The sequence below is a fragment of the Oncorhynchus tshawytscha genome, linkage group LG11 (genome assembly GCF_018296145.1).
Source record: "Oncorhynchus tshawytscha isolate Ot180627B linkage group LG11, Otsh_v2.0, whole genome shotgun sequence".
In the NCBI taxonomy this organism is placed as follows: Eukaryota; Metazoa; Chordata; class Actinopteri; order Salmoniformes; family Salmonidae; genus Oncorhynchus; species Oncorhynchus tshawytscha.
This window is the reverse complement of record NC_056439.1, coordinates 12002671-12028556: the sequence shown is the minus strand read 5'-3', so window position 1 is coordinate 12028556 and position 25886 is coordinate 12002671. Positions and strand designations below refer to the sequence as shown.

The window sequence follows — 25886 nt, the reverse complement described above, 5'->3', positions numbered from 1 at the left end:
ATGGCCAGTGAAGGCTCCAGTAGCATCTCCAGCCCTGTGGTGCGACAGATCGACCAGCAGTTCCTGATCTGCAGCATATGCCTGGACCGCTAGGACAACCCCAAAGTGCTGCCCTGCCTCCATACCTTCTGTGAGTTGTGTGTGTGTGTGTGTGCATGTGCTTGCTCCCTGCCTGTCTCATTTTGTTCTTTATGTCCAGTTTGGGAGAGTGCGTGAGCTTGATTGTCTTTGAGAGTGAGATTTATTGGTTGACAAACATGTGAATATTCTGCCAATTAAGGGTGATGCTTGCTCATCACACAGCCTTAGGTTAAAGGGACGGCTGGCCAAGTGGTTAGAGCATTGGGCCAGTAACAAAAGGTTGCTGGATCAAATCCCGAACTGGCAAGGTAAAAATCTGTCGTTCAACCCCTGAGCAAGGCAGTTAACCCACTGTTCCCTGGGCACTGTGGATATTGATTATGGCAGCCCCCCGCACCTCTCTGATTCAGAGGGGTTGGATTAAATGTGGAAGTCACATTTCAGTTGAATATATTTCCTTAATATATCCCCTTTCCTTAAATATGACCTAACCGAACGTGTCTTTCCTTCTGTCATGGACCTCAGCTGAATATAGAAAGTAAATACCGTATCTTCACAAAATGTCTGTCTTTTCTGTGACTATGTTTGGTCTGTCCGTGTCACCCTCCTAGACTAGCTGTCTTTGTCCCTGAGAGAAGGGAGAGCTCAGTGCCTGTCTCATTGTTCTGTATAGCATCTAGAGCGTGACAATACTCAGTTAGATTTGATGACTCTGTTGTACCAAGATATTCTTGCTCTTTCGCTCGTTCTCTATCTTTCACTTGTTCTCTCTCGCTTGTTCTCTCCCTATCGTTCGGTTCCTTTCTCCTTCTCGTTGTCTCCAATTGTCTCTCTCCATCTTCTCGGTCTCTCAACTACCCTTCATCTGTCTGTCTTCTCTCTCCCATCCTAAGTCTAGTCTCTCTCTGTTCATTTCTGACTCAGTGTGGTGCAGGCAACTGTGTGCTGAATATAAAAATTCAGTTTGTTTTTGAGGGGCGGAAAACTTGACATGTCAGGGTTTTCTTCCATTTTAATTCTGTGTTGACTTTGATAACCATCGGACAACTTAATTAATCAGTGAATTAAACAGTGATTTAATTAATCAGCGTCTCTGAGTAAATTGTGTATGACTAAATTATATCAAACGAGCAATTCAGTAGACCATTTAAAGTGTTTATATATATATATATATTTTGTGGGACCTTTTTCTGGGCTTTTGTTCTTTTGCCATGTATCAAGTACCCAAACGTATTGCAGGATGCTATCTAAGGCTAGGCAGTGTGTGACTGAATCCCACCCCTTCATAAAATGTGTTATAGAGTCACTCACTGGTATTATAAGTCAGTGTTGTTGCTGTATGGTGGAAATGACCCCATGTATGCAACATTTTAGGATTTGATCCTGTAAAGCCATTGAATCTAATGAAAGCTATTTTTTTCCTGACTCAAGTAGAATATACTAGACGAGAGTCATAATAACATATGTATGATACAATGTCTGTTGTTGCATCCCAAATGTCAACCTCTTCCTTAGTTAGGGCACTACTTTTGACCAGTTCCCATTGGTGCCAGTTGGGATGCAGGCATGTAGCCTGTATTTTCTGTCATGACAGGTATTAGGGCTGTGGCGGTATAAAAATAGTCTAGAAACACTAGTAAGTATATCCACATCTCAGACATTTGACTCCACCCTTCTACCCTCCCTCTCCCCTATCCAGGTGCCTGCAGAACTACATCCCCGCTCACAGCCTGACGCTGTCGTGCCCCGTGTGCTGTCAGACATCTATCCTGCCAGAGAAAGGCGTGGCGGCGCTGCAGAGCAACTTCTTCATAACCAACCTGATGGATGTGCTGCACTGGCCCCCCAGAGACAGCTGCAGCCAGGAGAGCGCAGTGTTGGAGACCATCAACTCTATGGTCACGGGACAACCGCTCTCTTGCCCCAACCACGTAGGATATAACGACAGACTCTCTCTCACACACACACACCTAATAATTTCCATCCATCAGTGTCCATATAACGTTATTGCAGGAGTAAATTATTCTACCGATCGGTCACCTTGTTGAAATTACAGTGATGGTCGGGGGGAGGGTTATCGATGGCATTTAACAGTCTAGACATGTCTGTGGCACCTCAGCAGGAGATTCCATGACATTCAACTTTCTTGCTTATCGCTCTAGCTCGTCACCATAGCAACAGGTTTATTTTTATGGGATACTGGCACGGGGCACTACCACATTGGCACTGAACTCCTAAGTGGTGATAATAACATGCTTCAAAGCTTGACACAGAGGTTTAGTACAGGGTGTGATGTTTTGGGGAAAAAATGATTTGAGATTAATTGTGGTGTTTTGTTTGTATATTTAATAGAAAATACATTTTAGGGTTAGTAGATATCTACAGTATTTTGTACCCTCATATATTCTGGGAATATTTGGGTAGTGCTTTCGTACACCTGCACAGTACGCATTTGTTAATCATGTCAGAGGAAAGGAAAAGGAGAAAATGGATTCTCATACCGTTTCTTCACCTTGACCTTTAAACTCTTGCTTTGCTCTTGCCTAGGTGGTGGAGTTCCACTGTCCACCGTGTGAGACAGCCATGTGCCAGGAGCGTACGAGCGCCGAGCACTCCACTGTGCCCCTCAAAGATGTGGTCGAGCAGCACAAGGCCTCGCTGCAGGACCAGCTTGATGCCGTCAAAAACCGGTAGGGGCCAATACATACCCCTGGGGGACACCAAGACGTTATAAAACATATTTACAACAATAAAAACAAATTACAAACCAAAAAAATAAACATAAATAATAATTATGACATCCAATTGTATTGGACAAAGTCAAAAAAAGGTAATGGCCCAACACAGACCCCTGGGGAAAGTGGGTTAATGTGGGTTAATAGACTCAAAGTTCTTCATCTACCCAAGTATTCAGACCCCTTGACTTTTTACACATGTTGTTACGTTACAGCCTTATTCTCAAATGGATTAAATAAAACAAATTCCTCAGCAATCTACATACAATACCCCATAATGACAAAGCGAAAACCGTTTTTGGGAAATCTTTGCAAATGTATTAAAATTAAGTAAACCTTATTTACATAAGTATTCAGACCCTTTGCTATGAGCCTCAAAATTGAGATCAGATGCATCCTGTTTCCATTGATCCTCCTTGAGATTTTTCCAGAACTTGGAGTCCACCTGTGGTAAATTAAATTGATTGCACATGATTTAGAAAGGCACACACCTGTCTATAGACCTGTCCCACAGTTGACAATGCATGTCAGAGAAAAAAACCAAGCCATGAGATCGAAGGAATTATCCGGAGAGTTCCGAGACAGGATTGTGTCGAGGCAAAGATCTGGGGAAGAGTACCAACACATTTCTGCAGCATTGTAGGTCCCCAAGAACACAATGACCTCCATCATTCTTAAATGGAAGAAGCTTGGAACCACCAAGATTCTTCCTAAAGCTGGCTGCCTGGCCAAACTAAGCAATCGGGGGAGAAGGGCCTTGGTCAGGGAGGTGAGTTCCTCTGTGGAGATGGGAGAACCTTCCAGACAGACAATCATCTCTGCAGCACTCCACCATAAAGGCCTTTATGGTAGAGTGGCCAGATGGAAGCCACTCCTCAGTAAAAGACATGAAATCCCATTTGGAGTTTGCCAAAAGGCACCTAAAGACTCTCAGAACATGATAAACGTCATCTCTGGTCTGATGAAACCAATATTTAAGTATTTGACCTGAATGCCAAGCGTCACATCTGGAAGAAACCTGGATTGAGGTAAAGATTAACAGATCAAAGTACAGAGAGATCATTGATGAAAACCTGCTCCAGAGCACTCAGGACAACGACCCTAAGCACACAGCCAAGACAACTTAGGAGTGGCTTCGGGACAAGTCTCCGAATGTCCTTGAATGGTCCAGCCAGAGCCCGAATTTGAAACTGATCGGAAATCTCTGGAGAGACCTGAAAATAGCTGCGTAGTGACGCACCCCATCCAGCCTGACAGAGCTTGACAAGATCAGCAGAGAAGAATAGGAGAATCTCCCCAAATAGAGGTGTGCCAAGCTTGTAGCGTCATACCAAGAAGACTCAAGGTTTAATTGCTGCCAAAGGTGCTTCAACAAAGTACTGAGTAAAGGGTCTGAATACTTATGTAAATGTGATGTTTTTTATTTTTAATAAATTAGCAAACAGTTCTAAAAAACAAAACAATGTTTGCTTTGTCATTATGGGGTAGTGTGTGTAGATTGAGGGACAATTTTAGAATAAGGCTGTAACCTAACAACGTGTAAAAAGTGTAACCTAACAACATGTGTAAAATATGTGTCAGAGGCAACCTAAGAATTATCCCCGATGGCCCAATAGCTTGAGGGTCAAAACACTTCATCCTTCAGTCAGCTAATTTTGACCTATGACTGATCGCACCCACCCTCTGACTCCCTCCCTTCCTTCAGGCTGCCTGAAATCGACTCAGCTCTGCAGGTGCAGTCGGATATCCTGCAGCAGCTGACCAATCAGAAGAGCTCCATCGAGGGGGACATCCACACCACGTTCGACGAGTGGCAGAATACCCTGAACGTCCGCAAGAGTGTCCTACTCATGGAGCTTGAGGTCAACTACGTTCTCAAGCAGAAGGTGAGGCCCCAATGTTTGATAAATGGGGGGAGTGGGACATTTACTAGAACCTTTTCTTGTGGGTTTCTGTTTCGTCAATCTGTTTGGTGCACACAGACAATCTAATATGAAATTAGAGGCAGGTGGTCCATGAAAGTAAACAGATATAAGATTAGGAGATAAAAGAAAGACATTTCTAAACATGGGCATAGTTTTTAAACCAAGAATGAACAGCATTATACTCATCATGTGAACAAGAAAAATACTGAAAATAGATGCTTCCCAATTTGAAAATGTAGTATATATTGAAAGTAATAGGTGGTAATTTTACAACAACTAAAACATTTTCTGATTCCAATGTGCCTTCCTAAAAGAGATTGTTTAATCTCAATGAAATTAAACCTGTACTAATAAAGGATAAATAACATAGAAATAAAGTCCTCAGTTCTACTATCCCACACAGCTGCAGAGGCTCTGTTTACACTGTTTCTACTTTGCATGCCCGTGGTTCAGCTGTCGATCAGGCAGTTCTCTGATAAATTATTAAATAAAACATGGATTGGGGAGGGCTGGAGAGACGGACTGCCAGGGCAGAAAAGCTGATGCCTCACCCAGCCCAGAGAACCAATCACCCAGGCTGGCCTAATAGGAATGATTCACAAGTAGGACCGGCTGGCTAGAGCAGGCAGAGTGCTGCATAAAGGAAGAGAGGACTTTTATCTGTCTGCCCTTTGCTATAGGGTGTGGACACTTTCTACTGTTCTTTGGTGTTGTCATTATGTCTATCTAGTTGGTAATTTAGGCTTTGAAAGTGCTGTATCTTCTAGCTAGCTGAGCTGTTCATGTTTAAAGAGAGGGTGAGTCTTGGAAGCCGAGGGGTTATTCTGCCCTTGAGTTGCGTTCTCATGCAAAACTAGACAGATTGCTAACAACTAAGTCTTCAATAAAACTCCCAAGGCGTGACTTTTCTTGAATGAATATATTGAAAACGTTTGTTGTGAAACTGCAAAATACAGAAAATAATATACTTTAGACATACTGTAGCTGCACATTATACATTTGAAGTTGCATAAATACAAAGCACGCGCTAAGGTACCATGCATCTGGCATGATGCCAAACCATATAGCTAATTGTTACTCATGGTAATTGGCTCCTTTCATTACTCTAATAATGTACAACCATCTATGTAGAATAACAAAGCATGTTACACTAGAAACAGTAACAAAACTACAGTATTGTATATTTTACAATTCGTTTGCATGACGCACGAGCAAAGTAATACAGATAACGACATACATGAAAGGCATTGCAATTTGTATCAGTAAATGCAACCAACCAACATTGATATGTAAGCAACTCTATCAAGATTATCATCATTAGCTAAATTCTTGAATCGAACTTACAAACAAATATTTTCCAAGGCTGAAGCGTGACAAGAAATAACTACATTGAAAGACCTGCACCGTAGCGTTGTTTTTAGCTGCTTCTATGCGTGCAGAACAAATTCTCAACTTCCTGTTTGCGTAGTCTTTCTAAGTACCAGAAAGCTCCACTAGGGGGCGAATAACACCATGGAACACAATGAAAATACATTTTAACCATTGTGATAAAATAATCTGTTACCTTCTAACAGGATGGCAGCACAGAGGTTGATAAAGTGGGTAGGTACAGTGGTGTAGGTTTCCACAGTGCACTGCACTAAGTAAGTGTGCACTGTATCTCCCTGCCTTTATGGTGTCCTCTTTCTCTTTCTGGAATATATTTGTGTTATTCGTTCAGAGTGTGAGTCAAATACAGTATGAAGCAAGGGTTGATATAGATAGTGATGGAGAAAGTAGTTTTGGCTGGGGGCTTTGATAGCTCAATGGCCGCTCGTGTTGTCGAAGAGGATGAGTGTGGTAGCCAGATGCAGGTGTGTGTGTGTGTGTGTGTGTGAGGGAGACAGTGAGACAGTGTGCATGTGTGCGATGCTCAGTGTTTTGACCCAACCCTGTAGCAATTTTGTGCTGTGGTGTTATGTTAACAAGTGATAACTATGATAGTTAGTCAACACTCTACCATATGCCTATACCAGTGGATGTGTCAAAAGTCCACGTAGCATATTCTGCACTTCTATGTTTATTCTTGGTAGTGGAAAATGTAGCTTTATTCTCAATACAGAAAATTGACTGGTATTCATGTGGCATGTGGACAGCTGTCTAAAAGAAGATGTGTGTTTTAATTTGTTGTGTATGTTTCCAGTGCCCTGCTTACAGTATATATTTGCATGTCTGTGTCCGCACATTTGTTAGGTGAATGTGTTTGTTGATCAGATGTTTGTGTGTTTACATTGACAGATTGTGTGTGTACATTGACAGATTGTATACAATGTTTGCACATGCATGTGTGTGTGTGTGTGTGTGTTGTCAGCCCCTCACACTGACAGATGTTTGCATGTCCACATGTGCATCTCCATTCACACCCACCTGACACCCTTCTACGCCCTCACCCTCTCTACTATCTCACCCCCTCACTCCTTTTCCCCTCTCTACATTGTGTTTCTCTCAGGTGCTCCAAGCCCAGCTGGACTCGTTATTCCAGGGCCAGGATGGCATCAACAGCAGCTGCAACTTCACCGAGCAGGCCCTGAGCCACGGCACCGAGGCCGAGGTCATGCTCGTCAAGAAGCAGATGAGCGAGCGGCTCAGTGAGCTGGCCAGCCAAGGGCTCCCCCTCCAGCCTGGTGAGAATGACCAGCTGGGCTTCCTGGTGGAGACAGAGGGCCTCAAGACGTCCATCCACAACCTGGGTACTATAGTTACCACAAATGCCGTGGCGTCCGAGACGGTGGCCACAGGCGAGGGCCTGAGGCAGTGCGTAGCGGGCCTGCCCACCTCTGTCACCATCACGACCAAGGACAAGGACGGTGAGCTGTGTAAGATGGGGAAAGCCAACATCACGGCGGAGATCGCCATGCCGGACGGTAGCGTGGGCGACGGCGAGATACTGGACAACAAGAACGGGACGTACGAGTATCTGTACACGGCGCCGAAAGAGGGCAGTTTGAAGCTATCGCTGCGTCTGTACGACCAGCATATTAAGGGGAGTCCATTTAAGATTAAAGCGACAAAGTCGGCCGATGTGTCGCCCAGTACGGAGAGCGCTAAGAAGAGGTTGAAGTCGCCCGGGAGTAGCCACATCAAGCAGAAGGCCATCAAGAGGCCAGCCAGTATGTACAGCACGGGGAAGAGGAAAGAGAACCCCATCGAAGATGACCAAATTTTTCAGGATCTGTAATGGTTGCCTTATCATTGGTGTTTAACACATTTAAAAGGAACAGTTCACCTAAAACATTTAAAAGGATAGTTCACCTATGGTCTGGCGGACTCACTAAACACAAATGCATCTTTTGTAAATAATGTGTGTGTGTTGGAGTGTGCCGCTGGCTATCCGTACATTTTTAAAACAAGAAAATGGTGCCGTCTGCTTTGCTTATTTAAGGAATTCAAAATTATTTATACTTTTACTTCTACTTTCGATACTTAAGCATATTTTAGCAACTTTTAATACTTTTAAACAAGTAGTATTTTTCTGGTTGACTAACACTTTGACTTGAGTAACTTTCTATGAAGATATCGTCACTTTTACTCAAGTATGACTATTGGGTACGTTTCCACCACTGCGGTATACCGAAACATCAGTACTTTTCGATACTAGAACATGAAAAATGGTTTGGTACTTGAATTTTCGTTATGTTCAGTACTTCTGTCAAAATGTATCTCACGGATCAACTCTATCAGCTCAGCAATGTCCCGTTATAGTGTGAGGCGCACACTGTGCCTGCTACACTTACTCATTGTTAGCCTGCACTGGGAGTCTGGACTGCATCATGTTAGCTCCCCACTCTGCACAGAAGTTAACACACTTGAATAATGCGAAACGGCATGTTGAAATGTTGAAACTGTTAATTACTGTTCTCAAAACAATGTCCATACAGGCTGAACACTTTAAAATGCAAGAAGATATGGGTAGCATCAAGCTTTGTAGGCTAACTTTGCTAGTTTACAATGGAAGCAAACATCAATTTACTACCGTAGTACTTTGTTTGTGATTTAATATGGAAACTATAATGCAAAAGGTACTGATTTCAAAGCGGATTGCCACCAAAACTTTATTCATTCACTTTCTTAGTCTCCTATTTGTTATGCATTCACCTGTATTGTGAATAGGCCTAGGCTACATTTACATGAGTAATTTAGCAGATGCTCTTATCCAGTGCGACTTACAGAGTGAGTACATACATTTTGGAACCAAACCCACAACCCTGGCATTGTAAGCGCCATGCTCTACCAACTGAGCTACACGGGGCATAATTTTATCAATAGAGATTTACCATTGAAATTAATTATTACCATTTGTGTTATGTAGTTTAGATTGGTAAAAACAAAGTCAAATTGATTTTATGATTGTATATTTGATTCAAACATTTTGATGTAAAAAAACCCCTCAAAAGATGCCAAATGATTGAACAGAGCAGTAGCTGAGTTTCTCTGTCTGGATCAAGTGCCATTCAGTGACTTTGGCTAATATACCTTTTTTTTTTGCTGTGGTATAATTTTGGTGTCGATTATTGTGATGGTATTGGGTATCATGATACTAAACCTGGTATTGGTATCGAAGTCAAAATTCTAGTATCATGACAACACTAATATGTTATGAGTTACTTGTCAAAGTTATACATGGGTGGAATTGGAAAAAAGTTTCTCCGGGAACTGACCAATGTAAAAAAAAAAAAAATCAAAATGTTTTCACTTTGGAAACTTAATCTACACTCATATGATGAATAAGCATTACGGGGGAATTTGACACTTGTTTATTTCATGCCTTCCAATCTACAGGTTGTGGCTGCCTCCTCGGTAGGCAAGGTGTTGATAGCACACAGCAATAACCAGTGTGTTCAGGTAAGGGAACTGGCTGGAGAATGCCATCTCTAGCTCAATTTCATAGATCATTTATTAAACCCATGTTATTGACGCGACTCAAGACCATGACTGAATCCCAAATAGCACCCTATTCCTTAGTGCACTGCTTTTGACCAAGGCCTGTTAAGCTAATGCTTTACTGTTAGAGCTAACAGAGGTCTCAAGGCAAGGTTACTTGTCACACAAAATGTAGTTCAGCCAACTACCTCACTAAAATAATTTGGCTTCAAAAGATAACTAGCAGTCATATAATGGATTGCAATAATAGATTGAGTTTACATCTCAAAGTGGTTAACAATGTACAGTAGAATGTCTTATATTCGGATGATACCAGTTGTTCAGGGTAGGATCAACAAACACATTATGCTTATTCTCTTGGCCTGAGGGAAATATCTGAAGGAATTGTGGGATGCTGGTAGGCGGAGCACAATTACTCATCATCGCTATTGAACATAATCAGCTTGGTGAGAGCTGCACTTTGTCATCATCATGGAGACCAAACATCAGCAGTCCGTCCTCCCTTTAATGCATTTGAGTTGAAAAGGGCTGAGAATATGTTCCATCAAATGAATATACAGGCACTTTTGTCTTGAGTTTTTTGTTGTTGTACATTTACGATGTTGATCTGTGGATTTGCATGGCTTGAATACCAGATGAATAATATAAATTGACAACGGTTTTAATTTATTTATTTACTACAGCACACATTAATTTTGAGTGAGCACATAATTTCTTATTTCATGTAATACAAGTTAGGCATGATAAAATACTTTTCTACTGTAGTTACTCTTTCATTCTAATATTTTATCCCATTTACAGTACCAGTCAATAGTTGGGACACACCTTCTCATTGCAGGGGTTTTCTTTATTTTTTACTATATTAAACATTGTAGAATAATAGTGAAGACATCAAAACTATGAAATAACACATGGAATCATGTAGTAACCAAAACAAATGTTAAACAAATCAAAATATGGCATTCTCTCAACCAGCTTCTTGAAGTAGTCACCTGGAAATCATTTCAATTAACAGGTGTGCCTTGTTAAAGTTAATTTGTGAAATTTCTTTCCTTCTTAATGCGTTTGAGCCAATCAGTTTTGTTGTACGGATGGTATACAGAAGATAGCCCTATTTGGTAAAAGACCAAGTCTATATTATGGCAAGAACAGCTCAAATAAGCAAAGACAAATGACAGTCCGTCATTACTTTAAGACATGAAGGTCAGTCAATGCGGAAAATGTCAAGAACTTTGGAAGTTTCTTCAAGTGCAGTCACAAAAACCATTAAGCGCTATGATGAAACTGGCTCTCATGAGGACCGCCACAGGAAAGTAAGACCCAGAGTTACTTCTGCTGGCAGGAAGCTTGGCCCGGTGATGTACTGGGCCGTACGCACTACCCTCTGTAGTGCCTTGCAGCCGGAGGCCGAGCAGTTGCGGTTCATCACTGTCTGGTATAGCATCAGGATGCTCTTGATGGTGCAGCTGTAAAGGATTTTGAGGATCTGAGGACCCATGCCAAGTCTTTTCAGTCTCCTGAGGGGGAATAGGTTTTATCTTGCCCTCTTCGCGACTGTCTTGGTGTGCTCGGACCATGTTAGTTTGTTGGTGATGTGGACACCAAGGAACTTGATGCTCTCAACCTGCTCCACTACAGCCCCGTCGATGAGAATGGGGGCATGCTCGGTCCTCTTTTTCCTGCAGTCCACAATCATCTCCTTTGTCTTGATCATGTTGAGGGAGAGGTTGTTGTCCTTGCACCACACGGTCAGGGCTCTGACCTCCTCCCTATATGCTGTCGGTGATCAGGCCTATCACTGTTGTGTCATCGGCAGACTTAATGATGGTATTGGAGTCATGCCTGGCTGTGCAGTCATGAGTGAACAGGGAGTACGGGAAGGGGCTGAGCACGCACCCCTGAGGGGAGCCTGTGTTGAGGATCAGTGTAGCGGATGTGCTGTTACCTACCCGTACCACCTGGGGGTGGCCTGTCAGGAAGTCCAGGATTCAGTTGCATAGGGAGGTGTTTAGTCCCAGGGTCCTTAGCTCAGGTGTGAAAGGGCATCATCTGTGGATCTGTTGGGGCGGTTTGCAAATTGGAGTGGGTCTAGGGTTTCTGGGTTAATGGTGTGAGCCATGACGAGCCTTTCAAAGCATTTCATGGCTACAGACGTCAGTGTTACGGGTTGTTAGTCATTTAGGCAGGTTAGTGTTCTTGGGCACAGGGACTATGGTGGTCTGCTTGAAACATGTTGGTATTACAGACTCAGACAGGGATAGGTTGAAAATGTCAGTGAAGACACTTTCCAGTTGATCAGCGCATGCTCGGAGTACACGTCCTGGTAATCCGTCTGACCCTGCGGCCTTGTGAATGTTGACCTGTTTAAAGGTCTTACTCACATTGGCTGTGGAGAGCGTGATCACACAGTCACCCGGAACAGCTGATGCTCTCATACATGTTTCAGTGTTACTTGGCTCAAAGCGAGCATAGAAGTTATTTAGCTTGTCTGGTAGGCTCGTGTCACTGGGCAGCTCTCGGCTGTGCTTCCCTTTGTAGTCTGTAATAGTTTGCAAGCCCTGCCACATCCGACGAGCGTCGGAGCCGGTATAGTACAATTCGATGTAGTCCTGTAGACACTTTGCCTGTTTGATGGTTCGTCGGAGGGCATAGTGGGATTTCCAATAAGCTTCCGGCTTAGAGTTCCGCTCCTTGAAAGCGGCAGCTCTACTCATTAGCCCAGTGCGAATGTTTCCTGTAATCCATGGCTTCTGGTTGGGGTATGTACAGTACGTACAGTCACTGTGGGGACGACGTCATTGATGGACTTATTGATGAAGCCAGTGACTGATGTGGTGTACTCCTCAATGCCAATGAAAGAATCCCGGAATATATTCTAATCTGTGCTGGCAAAACAATCCTGTAGTTTAGCATCTGCTTCATCTGACCTCTTTTTTTTTTTTATAGACCGAGTCACTGGAGCTTCCAGTTTTCATTTTTTTGGGGTGCGTGGACGGTCTCCAGGGCAACTGCAGCGGCCCATGGGAGTGACGGTCCACCCCAGCCGACTACAACAAGTGGGTTAGCATCTTCTCCAGTGATGGGAAGTTCAAGGTGAGTTCAAAGTTTATACAATACTGTCATTTATCCTGGAATCCACACTAGATATCACTCTGTTCCACCGTACTGATTCAGTCTGGACCTGCCTTCATTGAAATCCGTTATGCTGCTTTCTAGCTGCCCCAATTGTCGGTCCGAGTGCCTCTGTTGGAGCAGGTCCAGACTTCATCATTTACGTGAACATATATTGAAATGGAGGGCTATTCAGTTTGGATTCCAGTCTTTTCCTTCATATCAACTAATAGCTGCTGTCAGAACTGCAAATCTACCAAGACCTGGCCGTCCCTCTAAACATCGGGCAGCTAGGAGACTGAACCCACATCAGGCAAGGTGGGCCACCTTAGGACAACAATCAGTCGTATATTGCACAAATCTGGCCTTTATGGAAGAGTGGCAATAAGAAAGCCATTTCTTAAAGATATCCATAAAAAGTGTTGTTTAAAGTTTGCCACAAGCCACCTGGGAGACACACCAAAAATGTGGAAGAAGGTGCTCTGGTCAGATGAAACCAAAATTGAACTTTTTGGCAACAATGCAAAACGTTATGTTTGGCGTAAAAGCAACACAGCTCATCACCCTGAACACACCATCCCCACTGTCAAACATGGTGGTGGCAGCATCATGGTTTGGGCCTGTTTTTCTTCAGCAGGGACAGGGAAGATGGTTAAAATTGATGGGAAGATGGATGGAGCCAAATACAGGACCATTCTGGAAGAAAACCTGATGGAGTCTGCAAAAGACCTGAGACTGGGACGGAGATTTGTCTTCCAACAAGACAATGATCCAAAACATAAAGCAAAATCTACAATGGAATGGTTCAAAAATAAACATATCCAGGTGTTAGAATGGCCAAGTCAAAGTCCAGACCTGAATCCAATCGAGAATCTGTGGAAAGAACTGAAAACTGCTGTTCACAAATGCTCTCCATCCAACCTCACTGAGCTCGAGCTGTTTTGCAAGGAGGAATGGGAAAAAATTTCAGTCTCTCGATGTGCAAAACTGATAGAGACATACCCCAAGCGACTTACAGCTGTAATCGCAGCAAAAGGTGGCGCTATATTAACTTAAGGGGGCTGAATAATTTTGCACGCCCAATTTTTTAGTTTTTGATTTGTTAAAAAAGTTTGAAATATCCAATAAATGTCGTTCCACTTCATGATTGTGTCCCACTTGTTGTTGATTCTTCACAAAAAAATACAGGTTTATATCTTTGTTTGAAGCCTGAAATGTGGCAAAAGGTCGCAAAGTTCAAGGGTGCCGAATACTTTCGCAAGGCACTGTATGTAATCAAGAAGGCATCAATAACCAACAAAGCTATTTCTGTAGACTTTTCTTGCAACCTCTGGTAAAATCTTGTCATTGGGGAATTGTCCAGTCGGAAGAATCCTAACCTTTTATTTATATTCCATCTACACACTCCTGGTACAAAGACACCGTGCTATTACTTTAGAGCAGTGGTTCCCAAACTTTTTATAGTCCCATACCCACTTCACACATTCAACCTCCAGTTCCAGCACCAGGGTCAGCGCACTCTCAAATGTTTGTTTTTTTTGCCATCATTGTAAGCCTGCGACACACTACACATTTATTAAACATAAGAATGAGTGAGTTGTCGTCACAACCTGGCTCGTGGGAAGTGACAAAGAGCTCTTATAGGACCAGGGCACAAATAATAATAAATATTTTTTTATCTTTATTTAACCATCTTACATATAAAACCTTATTTGTTCATTGAAAATGGTGAACTCACCACATTGTTAGGGCGGAGACATGAGCATCTCATCATTATATACAAATCTTTGAAACAATTTTGTTCTTGAAAGATTTAATTGAGGACTGCTTCTTCTGGGGAGTACCAATATGGCCGAACGGTGGCTTCAAAGCCTATCATTGGCCAATACATAGCAACAGCAATCCAGGGTTTATATACATCATTGGCAGTGGTGAAGTGCAGGGTGACCCAAACTTGGTCCTGGTGCACGTTTTGATTTTTGCCCTACTACAACACTATCTATCTGATTCAAATAATCAAAGCTTGATGATGAGTTGGTTATTTCAATCAGCTGTGTAGTGCAAGGGAAAAAAAACTAAATGTGCACCCAGGGGGATCCCGGGACAGAGCTTGGGAAACACTGGGTAGTGGAGGGTCAACTCACCTTTTGTTAACACCATGCCATTTTTTTAACATCAAACCGGACAAGCCCGTGCGCATCGTATGCGCGAGCCTTGCAAAATATATTTACGCAGACACAGATCAACGAGTGTCTGCGTTGCCAGGCGCTAATAGGCTGACAACACCGCTCGCGTGGCAAAATACATTTAGAAATCTGTTACTCAATTATTGCACCACACTGCTCGTGCACGTCAACGAGCGTCTGCGTTGCCAAGGGCTACAAACTGAAGTCCTTTCTATTTCTGACGCAGATCGCGGTGCAACTCCTGCCTTTCCCATCTCCTCATTGGTTTATAGAAGCAGGTACCCAAGTGCCATCTCCTCATTGGTTATACCCACGTGGGTGATTGAAAGACGAACTGTGTTGCCGGTCGGTGTAGTAATACTATGAAAGTTTAGATGTCAATCACCATATAAGTTTAAAGATGAAAACGCCTGGAAGGAGAAGAGATGACTAGAAACGATTCGGTTGACCATTTTATGTGTGGATTAATTGTCGGAGTAGAGGACCTTGTGCATTTCAGGTAAAATAACAACTCAATATGTATATCCCAGGACAAATTAGCCAAAGCAAGCTGTCTATCTAAATAGGACAAATTAGCTAGCTAAATTGTCATAATGTTTAATGCTTTTCGACCTGTCCCCAAATTAATATAATTGTTTGAGTTTGTTTTGATATTTCAACATGTGAGATCGCGTTTGGTGTGGGGGACAAAAATCAATTTGCGCACTTGGGCATAGCACCCACCTTTTGCAGAAAATGCATTGAAAGAATAGGGAGCGTTCACCGCGACCTGCGATCAGAGTTTACTCGCCACCTTTTTTCCCCACCACTACATCACTGATCATAACCAGTCAGTCCCTCCAGGATTTCTCAACATTTTGGTAATTTCTGCAGCCAAAAATGCTTCATTTTGGCTGCAGTTTTTCTGAATTTAATTTAGCTATTTTAAAAATAGTATTTGAATTTTTTCACGTTAATTTCACAACAAAAGTCACAGGTGATTTTAAGCAGAATACATCATACAAAAACAATTAGAAACATCTGTCGTGCTCGATTCGGTTTATTTTCCTGAACAAACAGCTCTGTCATAATCCACTCACACACCTCTCCTCTCCATCAGGCTTGGGGCTTGCTATCAACACGAGATGCACCTCCAATTCCTACTGACTCTCTCCCTCTTAAAAAAACCCTAAATAGATTCAAAGCTGATCAATCACTTTCAATTTGAGGATCGACATTTCTTTCAAATAAGTTGTCTTCAAATTCTTGATTGTGATTTTTCTTTTTTTTCTGAAAGGGTCGTAAGGGAGATAAAGAACAGAACACGGAAAAATAGAGTTGCGGTTGATTGTTATTACATTTCTAAAAAATCCAGAAAGATTGTGCCTTCGTGATCCCTATTAAATTTTAGAGTTTAAAATGGCAATGGTGACAAATTGCACTCAGCACCTTGAGCAGCGCTCTCCATTGACAGACTGGGGAGAGCAGAGTGCCGACCACTCTACTAAAGCCAAGGTTAGCGGAGTAAAAGTTTGAGGAAAACGCCACTCACCTTGATTCTTTCAGCGTTTGCCAGTCTTCCCTGCTACCACTTCAGTCATGGTGATCTGCCGCTGCTGTGGGAACTGTTCTAACATTCTTATATGCTTTGCTGATTTGAAGTGACTGTTGATTGTCGACTTTCTCTAGTTTCCAAAAACATTTGGAAATGGTTTTGCACTGTCGTTTAGCTGTTATTTTTGTTGGTAAATGAGATTGATTTCTGTTCATTGTCAGCCAACAATAATCACCCATCTTCGCCGTGAATACGCTGACAGGCCAGGGGGAAAAACTTTGTTGACGTGTGGTTGGATTGGGCCATTTCTCACGGTAACAGTGCAGTAATTGGTCAAAATTATGAACTCACTTTTGATTGGACCCTTTTATGCGCTGACAGTGCGGGAATTGGTCAAAATTGCAAGCTCTCGCATATGCGCGGTTTGGTTGATTTTTGCTGTAGCTCTCCTAAACTGACAACAGATGGCGCCAGGGTATGCGAGGTGAGTTTAATATCCCGTTCCCCCTTCCCTTGTTGACAACCCTTGAACTACCGCGGGAAACTCATTGCTTGCACTGTATCACTGAAGCCGGAGAAACTCAGTCCGTGAAAGTTATTTACATTGCAAAATAGTAAGTTAGTTAGACCTTTTTACAGTCAACACCCTTGCTCCCAGTCAACTGCACACTGGCTAAATGGCATAGCTAGATAGCTAGAGTTCAACCAAAGCTTCTTCAACGGGCTAAGTATAACTTGCTAGCACACTTACCTAACTCGAACTAGCACATATGCTAGCTTGACATGTCTCTTTGCAACAAAAAAAAGACCTGTTTCATCCATGTGCTAGCTAGGTCTATGTTATGTGGTTGGCGTTTATTTATGTTCACATGGTCTTTCGAGCTTGTCTGCCTGTGTATAAATAAGCCGCTTGCCACTGCCCCTCAGCGAAAGTCTGCAAAGCTTCATTGCCACTAATATATCAAGTGGCACATTATGTTTTAAACGGGGGGTAGAGGTACACATCGCCGTGTACCTCTAAAATGTTGTTATACTGTGTAGGGCTCAGAATTGACATGATTGGTTAACTGTAAGTGGGGACCGGAGGTCCAGTATAAACCAAACTCACTTCCTTAACAACTTCCTGTGCAATAGCTTAGCTCCGCTAAGCGCAAGAAGTATGAAAATCCTGAAGTCTGCATAGGTAGCATCTCACTAAATGCTGAATGGCTGCTTTAGATGTCGGATGCAAGGACTGACCATTCATGAGATAAACATAGTTTTATCCATGTTTTAAGGATACACAGTTATATTTGTGGTTATGATGGGGTATGACAGTTGAACTTAGATCATGAGGCATTTTACAAGTTAAATTCTTCAAGAATCAATGTATGAATTTTGAAAGTCAATGTATGTACCAATTACAGATTGCCACATTATAATTGACTTATTTTGTTTCTTCTGTATTTTTGTCTTGCAGTCAAAAAAAAGGTCTCAGTCTTGAGGAGAAGAGGACTCTCATGATGGAGATTTTCTTCGAGACAGTGAGTTAAAAGGGTAGTTCACCAAAATGACATATTGGTGTCTTTGCTAATCGGTTCCATAACGTGAATGGGATTTGTGCCACAAATTCTTAAATGTTAGCATGTGGAAACAGTACCAGGGGAAACTAAACCAAAGCATGAATTGCTAGGGACCCCAAGGGGTGCACGTTTCTGTTTTGCCCTAGCGCTACACAGCTGATTAAAATAATCAACCAATCATCAATCTTTGATCATTTGAATTAGTTGTGTAGTGTTACGGCAAAATTGCTGACCTGCAGGGTAAGGAAACCAATGTAACTTTGGTGAACTCTCCCTTTAATAATTTGACACTTAAGTGTATTTCATAACACAAATGCCATTTCACTTCAAGCTGTGTATGGAGGTCCAAGAGTGTCCATGGAGAGTAGCAAGATTGTGGGAGCTTTGAGTCAGTTGTTGAAACCGAGGACTGGTTCCGTGTCGCAGTTAGAAAGCTGCCGCGGATTCCAGGATTGGCTAGAACACCTGAGCTAAAGTAAACAGACCAAACATAGCACCTTGAGCGTGCCTCCATCTCTCTCTCACACACACACACACACACACTGGCTCTCCCTCTAGTGTGAAACAACCTCGGACATGTTGGGGCAGGGAACTTGGTTTCTAAGCTGGGGTTAACCAGTAGAAGAGATTTTCAGGACGATGCATGCTGTATTGCTGATTCAGACTTAAGTTGGGGGTTTGAATAGCGGGACCTGGTACTGCGATTTCCCACCAAAACCAACTCCCTTTTCCCTGGATAAATAACTGCTAGAAACCGGAAGTCTGCAGTTTGACAAGTCACACTCTTACTGCTCGCTTAAAGGTTTAAAACCATAGAAATACAATCAATTTAGGTGTAAAGCATACTTAATCACGTTTGATCATGAGTTATAGGCCTATACTGGTTTTTGATATCCTTTAACGTTTTCCATGCCCTCTTTGATTTGAAGCAAAATCAATAAATGTCAGTTTTCACTGTCTTTCCAAGAAACAACAAACTACAATATAAGCTAGATGCCCTCAATCTCACACAAATTATCAAGGAACCTACCAGGTACAACCCCAAATCCGTAAACATGGGCACCCTGATAGATATCATCCTGACCAAATGGCCCTCTAAATACACCTCTGCTGTTTTCAACCAGGATCTCAGCTATCACTGCCTCATTGCCTGCTTCCGTTATGGGTCCGCTGTCAAACGACCACCCCTCATCACTGTCAAACGCTCCCTAAAACACTTCAGCGAGCAGGCCTTCCTAATCGACTTGGCCCAGGTATCCTGGAAGGATATTGACCTCATCCCGTCAATAGAGGATGCCTGGTTGTTCTTTAAAAGTGCCTTCCTCACCATCTTAAATAAGCATGCCCCTTTTCAAAAAATGTTGAACTAAGAACAGATACAGCCCTTGGTTCACTCCAGACCTGACTGCCCTGACCAGCACAAAACATCCTGTGGCACACTCTACTAGCTTCGAATAGTCCCCGCGATATGAAACTTTTCAGGGAAGTCAGGAATAAATATACACAGTCAGTTAGGAAAGCAAAGCCTAGCTTTTTCAAACAGATATTTGCATCCTGCAGCACTAATTCCAAAACGTTTTGGGACACTAAAGTCCATGGTGAATAAGAGCACCTCCTCTCAGCTGCCCACTGCACTGAGGCTAGGAAACACTGTCACCACCGATAAATCCACTATAATCGAGAATTTCAATAAGTGCATCTACACGGCTGGCCACGCTTTCCACCTGGCTACCCCAAACCCGGCCAACAGCTCTGCACCCCCCGCAGCAACTGGCCCAAGCCCCTTCCCCGCTCCTTCACCCAAATCCAGACAGCTGATGTTCTGAAAGAGCTTCAAAATCTGGATCCCTACAAATCAGTTGGGCTAGACAATCTGGACCTTCTCGTCCTAAAATTATCCACCGCCATTGTTGCAACCCCTATTACTAGTCTGTTCAACCTCTCTTTCAAATCGTCTGAGATTCCTAAAGATTGGAAAGCGGCCGCGGTCAACCCCATCTTTAAATGGGGAGACATTCTAGACTCAAACTGTTAGACCTATATCCATCCTGCCCTGCCTTTCTAAAGTCTTTGAAAGCCAAGTGAACAAATAGATCACCGACCATTTCGAATCCCACCAAACCTTCTCCGGTTTCTGAGCTGGTCACGGGTGCACCTCAGCCACGCTCAAGGTCCTAAACGAGATCATAACCACCATCGATTTATAGAAAATAACAGTATCCGATTTGACACACTCGACTCTGTCAATCACCGTATTCTTATCGGCAGACTCAACAGCCATGGTTTCTCTAATGAATGCCTCGCCTGGTTCACTAACTACTTCCCTGACAGAGTCCAGTGTGTCAAATCGGATTGCCTGTTGTACGGACTTCTGGCAGTCTCTGGGGGTGCCACAGGGTTCAATTCTCGGGCCAACTCTTTTCTCTGTATATATCAATGCTGTCGCTCTTGCTGCGGGAGATTCTTTGATCCATCTCTACGCAGACGACACCATTCTGTATACATCTGGCCTTTCTTTGGACACTGGGTTAACAAACCTCCAAACGAGCTTCAATGCCATACAACACTCCTTCCATGGCCTACAACTGCTCTTAAGCGCTAGGAAAACTAAATGCATGCTCTTCAACCGAACGCTAACCGTACCCACCCACCCGCCTAGCATCACGGCTCTGGACCGTTCTGACTTAGAATATGTGAACAACTACAAATACCTAGGTGTCTGGCTAGACTGTAAACCATCCTTCCAGACTCATATTAAGCATCTCCAATCCAAAGTTAAATCTAGAATCGCCTTCCTATTTCGGAACAAAGCCTCCTTCACTCATGCTGCTAAACTTACCCTAGTAAAACTGACTATCCTACCGATCCTCGACTTCGGCGATGTCATTTACAAAATAGCCTCCAACACTCTACTCAGCAAATTGGATGCAGTCTATCACAGTGCCATCTGTTTTGTCACCAAAGCCCCATATACTACCCACCATTGCGACCTGTATGCTCTTGTTGGCTGGTCCTCGCTACATTTTCGTTGCCAAACCCACTGGCTCCAGGTCATCTATAAGTCTTTGCTAGGTAAAGCCCCACCTTATCTCAGCACACTGGTCACCATAGGAGCACCCACCCGTAGCACGTGGTTCAGCAGGTATATTTCACTGGTCATCCCCAAAGTCAACACCTCTTTGGCCGCATTTCCTTCCAGTTCTCTGCTGCCAATGACTGGAACGAATTGCAAAAATCACTGAAGTTGGAGACTTTTATCTCCCTCACTATCTTCAAGCATCGGCTGTCAGAGCAGCTTACCGATTGCTGCAGCTGTACACAGCCCATCTGTAAATAGCCCATCCAACCAATTACCTACCTCATCCCCATATTTGTTTTAGTTTTTTTCCTACTCTTTTGCACACCAGTATTTCTACTTGCACATCCTCATCTGCACATCTATCACTCCAGTGTTAATTGCTAAATTGTAATTACTTTGCCTCTATGGCCTATTTATTGCCTTACTACATTTGCACACACTGTATACAGACTGTCTATTGTGTTTTTGACTAGTTTTAAAAAAATCCAATGTGTAACTGTTGTTTTTGTCTCACTGCTTTGCTTCATCTTGGCCAGGTCGCAGTTGTAAATGAAAACTTGTTCTCAACTGGCCTACCTGTTTAAATAAAGGTGAAAAACAAAGAATGTTGACTCACTGAATGCATGCATTTGGCCTGTAGGGGTTATTTTCTCTTATGGCCCAGTTTCTAGAGTATTAGTTTAGGACAGGTTGGCACCCTGTCTAACTTGCTCATACATTTTATTTTTTAAATCAACTATATTACTATGGAGTTGTTTTTTTTGTCTCTCTCACCAGAAAGAAGTGTTTCAGCTGAAGGACATAGAGAAAATCGCCCCCAAGACTAAAGGAATAAGTGAGTAATGATTAATTGAGATGAACCAGATGGATCGTTTTACAAGTGAAACCTGGGACTCGCGATTTATTTTCTATATAAAATAAAACTCAGCATTAAATTTACAAAATGTCCCTGCGGTGCCACGGTGCATTTTCTATTCAGTGAAGGCATATGGATCCCAAATCTAAGACCAGCGTACTAAAATTTCCAGAGGTCTTTATTTCACCTCGTGAAGTGTGTCCATGTTTTTGGGGTGAGCATTTTGCGTATGCCTGAAGTAGTTCCGTGTCATTTTCTTCCCATAAATGTGCGGTCTGTGTCAACACTGAAAGTTGCCCTCATGCACCCATAACAACATAATGGTAAAATAGTCCCAACATCATCGTCTTGGAAACCGAGTCTAGCCCAAACCACTGATTCATCCCATATTTAGCCTGTAGTATGGAGTGGGACGAGTGGGACGTTACATTCATTTGGGGAAACTTGATCGGGCTGCCCGCAAATTATTAGAATCACATGTTTTTTAAAACCCCTGCTCTGGCATCGTGATGTAGTTACGGGGGCTGGAGGGGAGGGGGGGTCTGTAAACTGCTGTGTATAACAGTCACTTATCACACATAGCAGAGAGGGAAGGAGGGAGAGAATGAGAGGGGGACAGAGTGAGATCAGGAGCCCTCTTTGAATACGTTGACTATGCATCCGTTCTTTTCCTTGAAGTAGCCTGATCACTGATTTCAAATCATTGGATAAGCAAAACCAATGATTCAACTACATCACTTTCCACCAATCCAGCTATGTTATATCAGTGATTACTTGAGGGACAGGAGGGAATTATATATTTTCAAAAGGTCTCAGGAGAGAAATAGTGAGTGAGCGATGGAAGAAAGGCGGTGAGGCAAACGAGCAAGACCGAGACTAGAAACTAGCAAGTCCAGATGTGCCAGACTATCGAGAAATTTAAGCATGTTTGATAAATGAGGCCCCTGAAATACTTGTTCCAGAGTTTGCTTAAACAGGGCCCATTAGCTTGATTCTCCCTGCTGCCCAACATCCTCCCAGTACTTAAAGGGGAAGTTCAGTGTTTTACATATACTGTACACAGTATATTGCTAAAGTTTGTAGTGGCTGTTTAGAGAAAACAAAACAATGGATTGCAGTTTCTCCTGGCCATATACTACTTTCAGTATGTGGTGCCATCTACATTTTAAGTTGTAAAATACTGAATTTTCTCTAACGCAGCTCGTTCCAAAACACACCAGATCAACTTTATTAGTGCTACGGCAGAGGAACAGAACAGTGCATGATGTGGGACTATCACATTTCACCAGCCGTCCTCGTTCCAGATGTTTAAACGTTCTATTACGCTTGGTGGTAAAGTTTCCCCTAGGTAGAGATCTAGGACCAGCTTGCCTTCCCCAATCTATCCTTAACCATTGTGGGAAAAATGATAAACTGACACAGAATCAGTTTCTAGAGGTAACTTTGTAAGCCCTCTATTACTCTCAGCTGATTTGGGATCAATTAAAAGAGGGAAGGAATACACAGGAGAGCCCTGGACTCTGTAAATTTAAATCAACGTTTCCCCTAATAGCTGTAAGAAATGTAAAGCGATTACGTGGCAGATGAGTGGGCTAGGGCTGCTTCCCAAATGGCACCCTGTTCCTTATATAGTGTACTACTATTAACCAGGGCCCATTAGCGCTTTGGTCTAAAGTAGTGCACTATATAGGGAATAGGATGCCAAATGGGATGCAGATTGATTCTGCTCTTGGTACATCTGGACCACAGAGTTGGAAGATTGAAGCTATATGAGCCTGGATAGTATAATGGGCTTTACTCGGTAATATGATGATTTGAAACAAATCCAGTTGTTTTGCTATGGAGTGTGAATGTACAGTGGCTTGCGAAAGTATTCACCCCCTTGGCATTTTTCCTATTTTGTTGCCTTACAACCTGGAATTAAAATAGATTTTGGGGGGGTTTGTGTCATTTGATTTACACAACATGCCTACCACTTTCAAGATGCAAAATATATTTTTTGTGAAACAAACAAATAAGACAAAAAAACAGAACTTGAGCATGCATAACTATTCACCCCCCCCCAAAGTCAATACTTTGTCGAGCCACCTTTTGCAGCAATTACAGCTGCAAGTCTCTTGGGGTATGTCTCTATAAGCTTGGCACATCTAGCCACTGGGATTGTTGCCCAAACTGCTCCAAATCCTTCAAGTTGGATGGGTTCCGCTGGTGTACAGAAATCTTTAAGTCATACCACAGATTCTCAATTGAATTGAGGTCTGGGCTTTGACTAGGCCATTCCAAGACATTTAAATGTTTCCCCTTAAACCACTTGAATGTTGCTTTAGCAGTATACTTAGGATCATTCTCCTGCTGGAAGGTGAACCTCTGTCCCAGTCTCAAATTTCTGGAAGACTGTAACAAGTTTCCCTCAATTTCCCTGTATTTACCCCATCCATCATTCCTTCAATTCTGACCAGTTTCCCAGTCCCTGCCGGTGGAAAAACATCCCCAGAGCATGATTCTGCCACCACCATGATTCTCTGTGAGGACGGTGTTTTCGGGGTGAGGACAGGTTTTGGGTTTGCGCCAGACATAGCGTTTTCCTTGATGGGCAAAACGCTCCATTTTAGTCTCATCTGACCCGAGTGAGTACCTTCTTCCATATGTTTGGGGAGTCTCCCACCTGCCTTTTGGCGAACACCAAATGTGTTTGCCTATTTTTTTTTTCTTTAAGCAATGGCTTTTTCTGGCCAGTCTTCCATAAAGCCCAGCTCTGTGGAGTGTGGTCCTATGGGCAGATACTCCAATCTCCGCTGTGGAGCTTTGCAGCTTCTTCAGGGTTATTTTTGGTCTCTTTGTTGCCTCTCTGATTAATGCCCTCCTTGCCTGCTGTCAGTTTTGGTGGGTGGCCCTCTCTTGGCAGGTTTGTGGTGTCATATTCTTAAAACATTTTAATCATGGATTTAATGGTGCTCTGTGGGATGTTCAAAGTTTCTGATATTTTTTTATAACCCAACCCTGATCTGAACTTTTCCACAACTTTATCCCTGACCTGTTTGGAGAGCTCCTTGACCTTCATGGTGCTGCTTGCTTGGTGGTGCCCCTTACTTAGTGGTGTTGCAGACACTTTGGCCTTTCAGAACAGGTGTATACAGTTTAAGTCCGATGTTCACATACACCTTAGGTACTGGAACGGCCTTAAGCCATTTTGCCACAACGTTGGAAGTATGTTTGGGGTCCATTTGGAAGACCCATTTGCGACCAAGCTTTAACTTCCTGACTGATGTCTTGAAATGTTGCTTCAATATATCCACAATTGTTCTTCCTCATGAAGCCATCTATTTTGTGAAGTGCCCCAGACCCTCCTGCAGCAAACCACCCCCACAACATGATGCTGCCACCCCCGTGCTTCACGGTTGGGATGGTGTTCTTCAGCTTGCAAGCTTCCCCCCTTTTCCTCCAAACATAACAATGGTCATTATGGCCAAACAGTTCTATTTTTATTTAATCAGAATAGAGGACTTTTCTCCAAAAAGTACGATCTTTGTCCCCATGTGCAGTTGCAAACTGTAGTCAGGATTTTTTATGGCGGTTTTTGAGCAGTGGTTTCTTCCTTGCTGAGAGGCCTTTCAGGTTATGTCGACATAGGACTTGTTTTACTGTGGATATAGATACTTTTGTACCATCTTCACAAGGTCCTTTGCTATTGTTCTGGGATTGATTTGCACTTTTCGCACCAAAGTACGTTCGTCTCTGAGACAGAACGTGTCTCCATCCTGAGCGGTATGACGGCTGCATGGTCCCATGGTGTTTATACGTGCATACTATTGTTTGTACAGATGAACGTGGTACCTTCAGGCATTTGGAAATTGCTCCCAAGGATGAACCAGACATGTGGAGGTCAACAATTTGACC

General features: G+C 42.9%; 2 protein-coding genes across 2 annotated transcripts in view; both read left to right on the top strand.

Moving 5' to 3' along the window:
- LOC112234348 (tripartite motif-containing protein 2-like) lies at positions 1-8051 on the top strand. The gene is made up of 5 exons (XM_024402404.1): positions 1-59; positions 1781-2012; positions 2629-2771; positions 4522-4702; positions 7230-8051. The coding sequence occupies exons 1-5, from the start codon at positions 1-3 to the stop codon at positions 7956-7958; spliced, it is 1344 nt and encodes a 447-aa protein (XP_024258172.1). The 3' UTR covers positions 7959-8051.
- Positions 8052-17012: 8961 nt separating this feature from the next.
- Positions 17013-25886, top strand: part of LOC112262416 (meiotic nuclear division protein 1 homolog) — a 35264-nt gene continuing 26390 nt past the window's right edge. The window contains exons 1-3 of the mRNA XM_042329782.1: positions 17013-17106; positions 17952-18015; positions 21911-21968. Coding sequence (XP_042185716.1) covers positions 17992-18015; positions 21911-21968 — 82 coding nt within the window. The 5' untranslated portion in view covers positions 17013-17106; positions 17952-17991. The remainder of the gene's footprint in view (positions 17107-17951; positions 18016-21910; positions 21969-25886) is intronic.

What these genes read in the sequence shown, in the direction of transcription:
- LOC112234348 (XM_024402404.1), top strand. Translation starts at nt 1, where the DNA reads ATGGCCAGTGAAGGCTCCAGTAGCATCTCCAGCCCTGTGGTGCGACAG. An exon ending in GTGCGACAGATCGACCAGCA is followed by an intron (nt 60 to 1,780) that starts GTTCCTGATCTG and finishes TCCCCTATCCAG; the next exon opens with GTGCCTGCAGAACTACATCC. An exon ending in CGCTCTCTTGCCCCAACCAC is followed by an intron (nt 2,013 to 2,628) that starts GTAGGATATAAC and finishes GCTCTTGCCTAG; the next exon opens with GTGGTGGAGTTCCACTGTCC.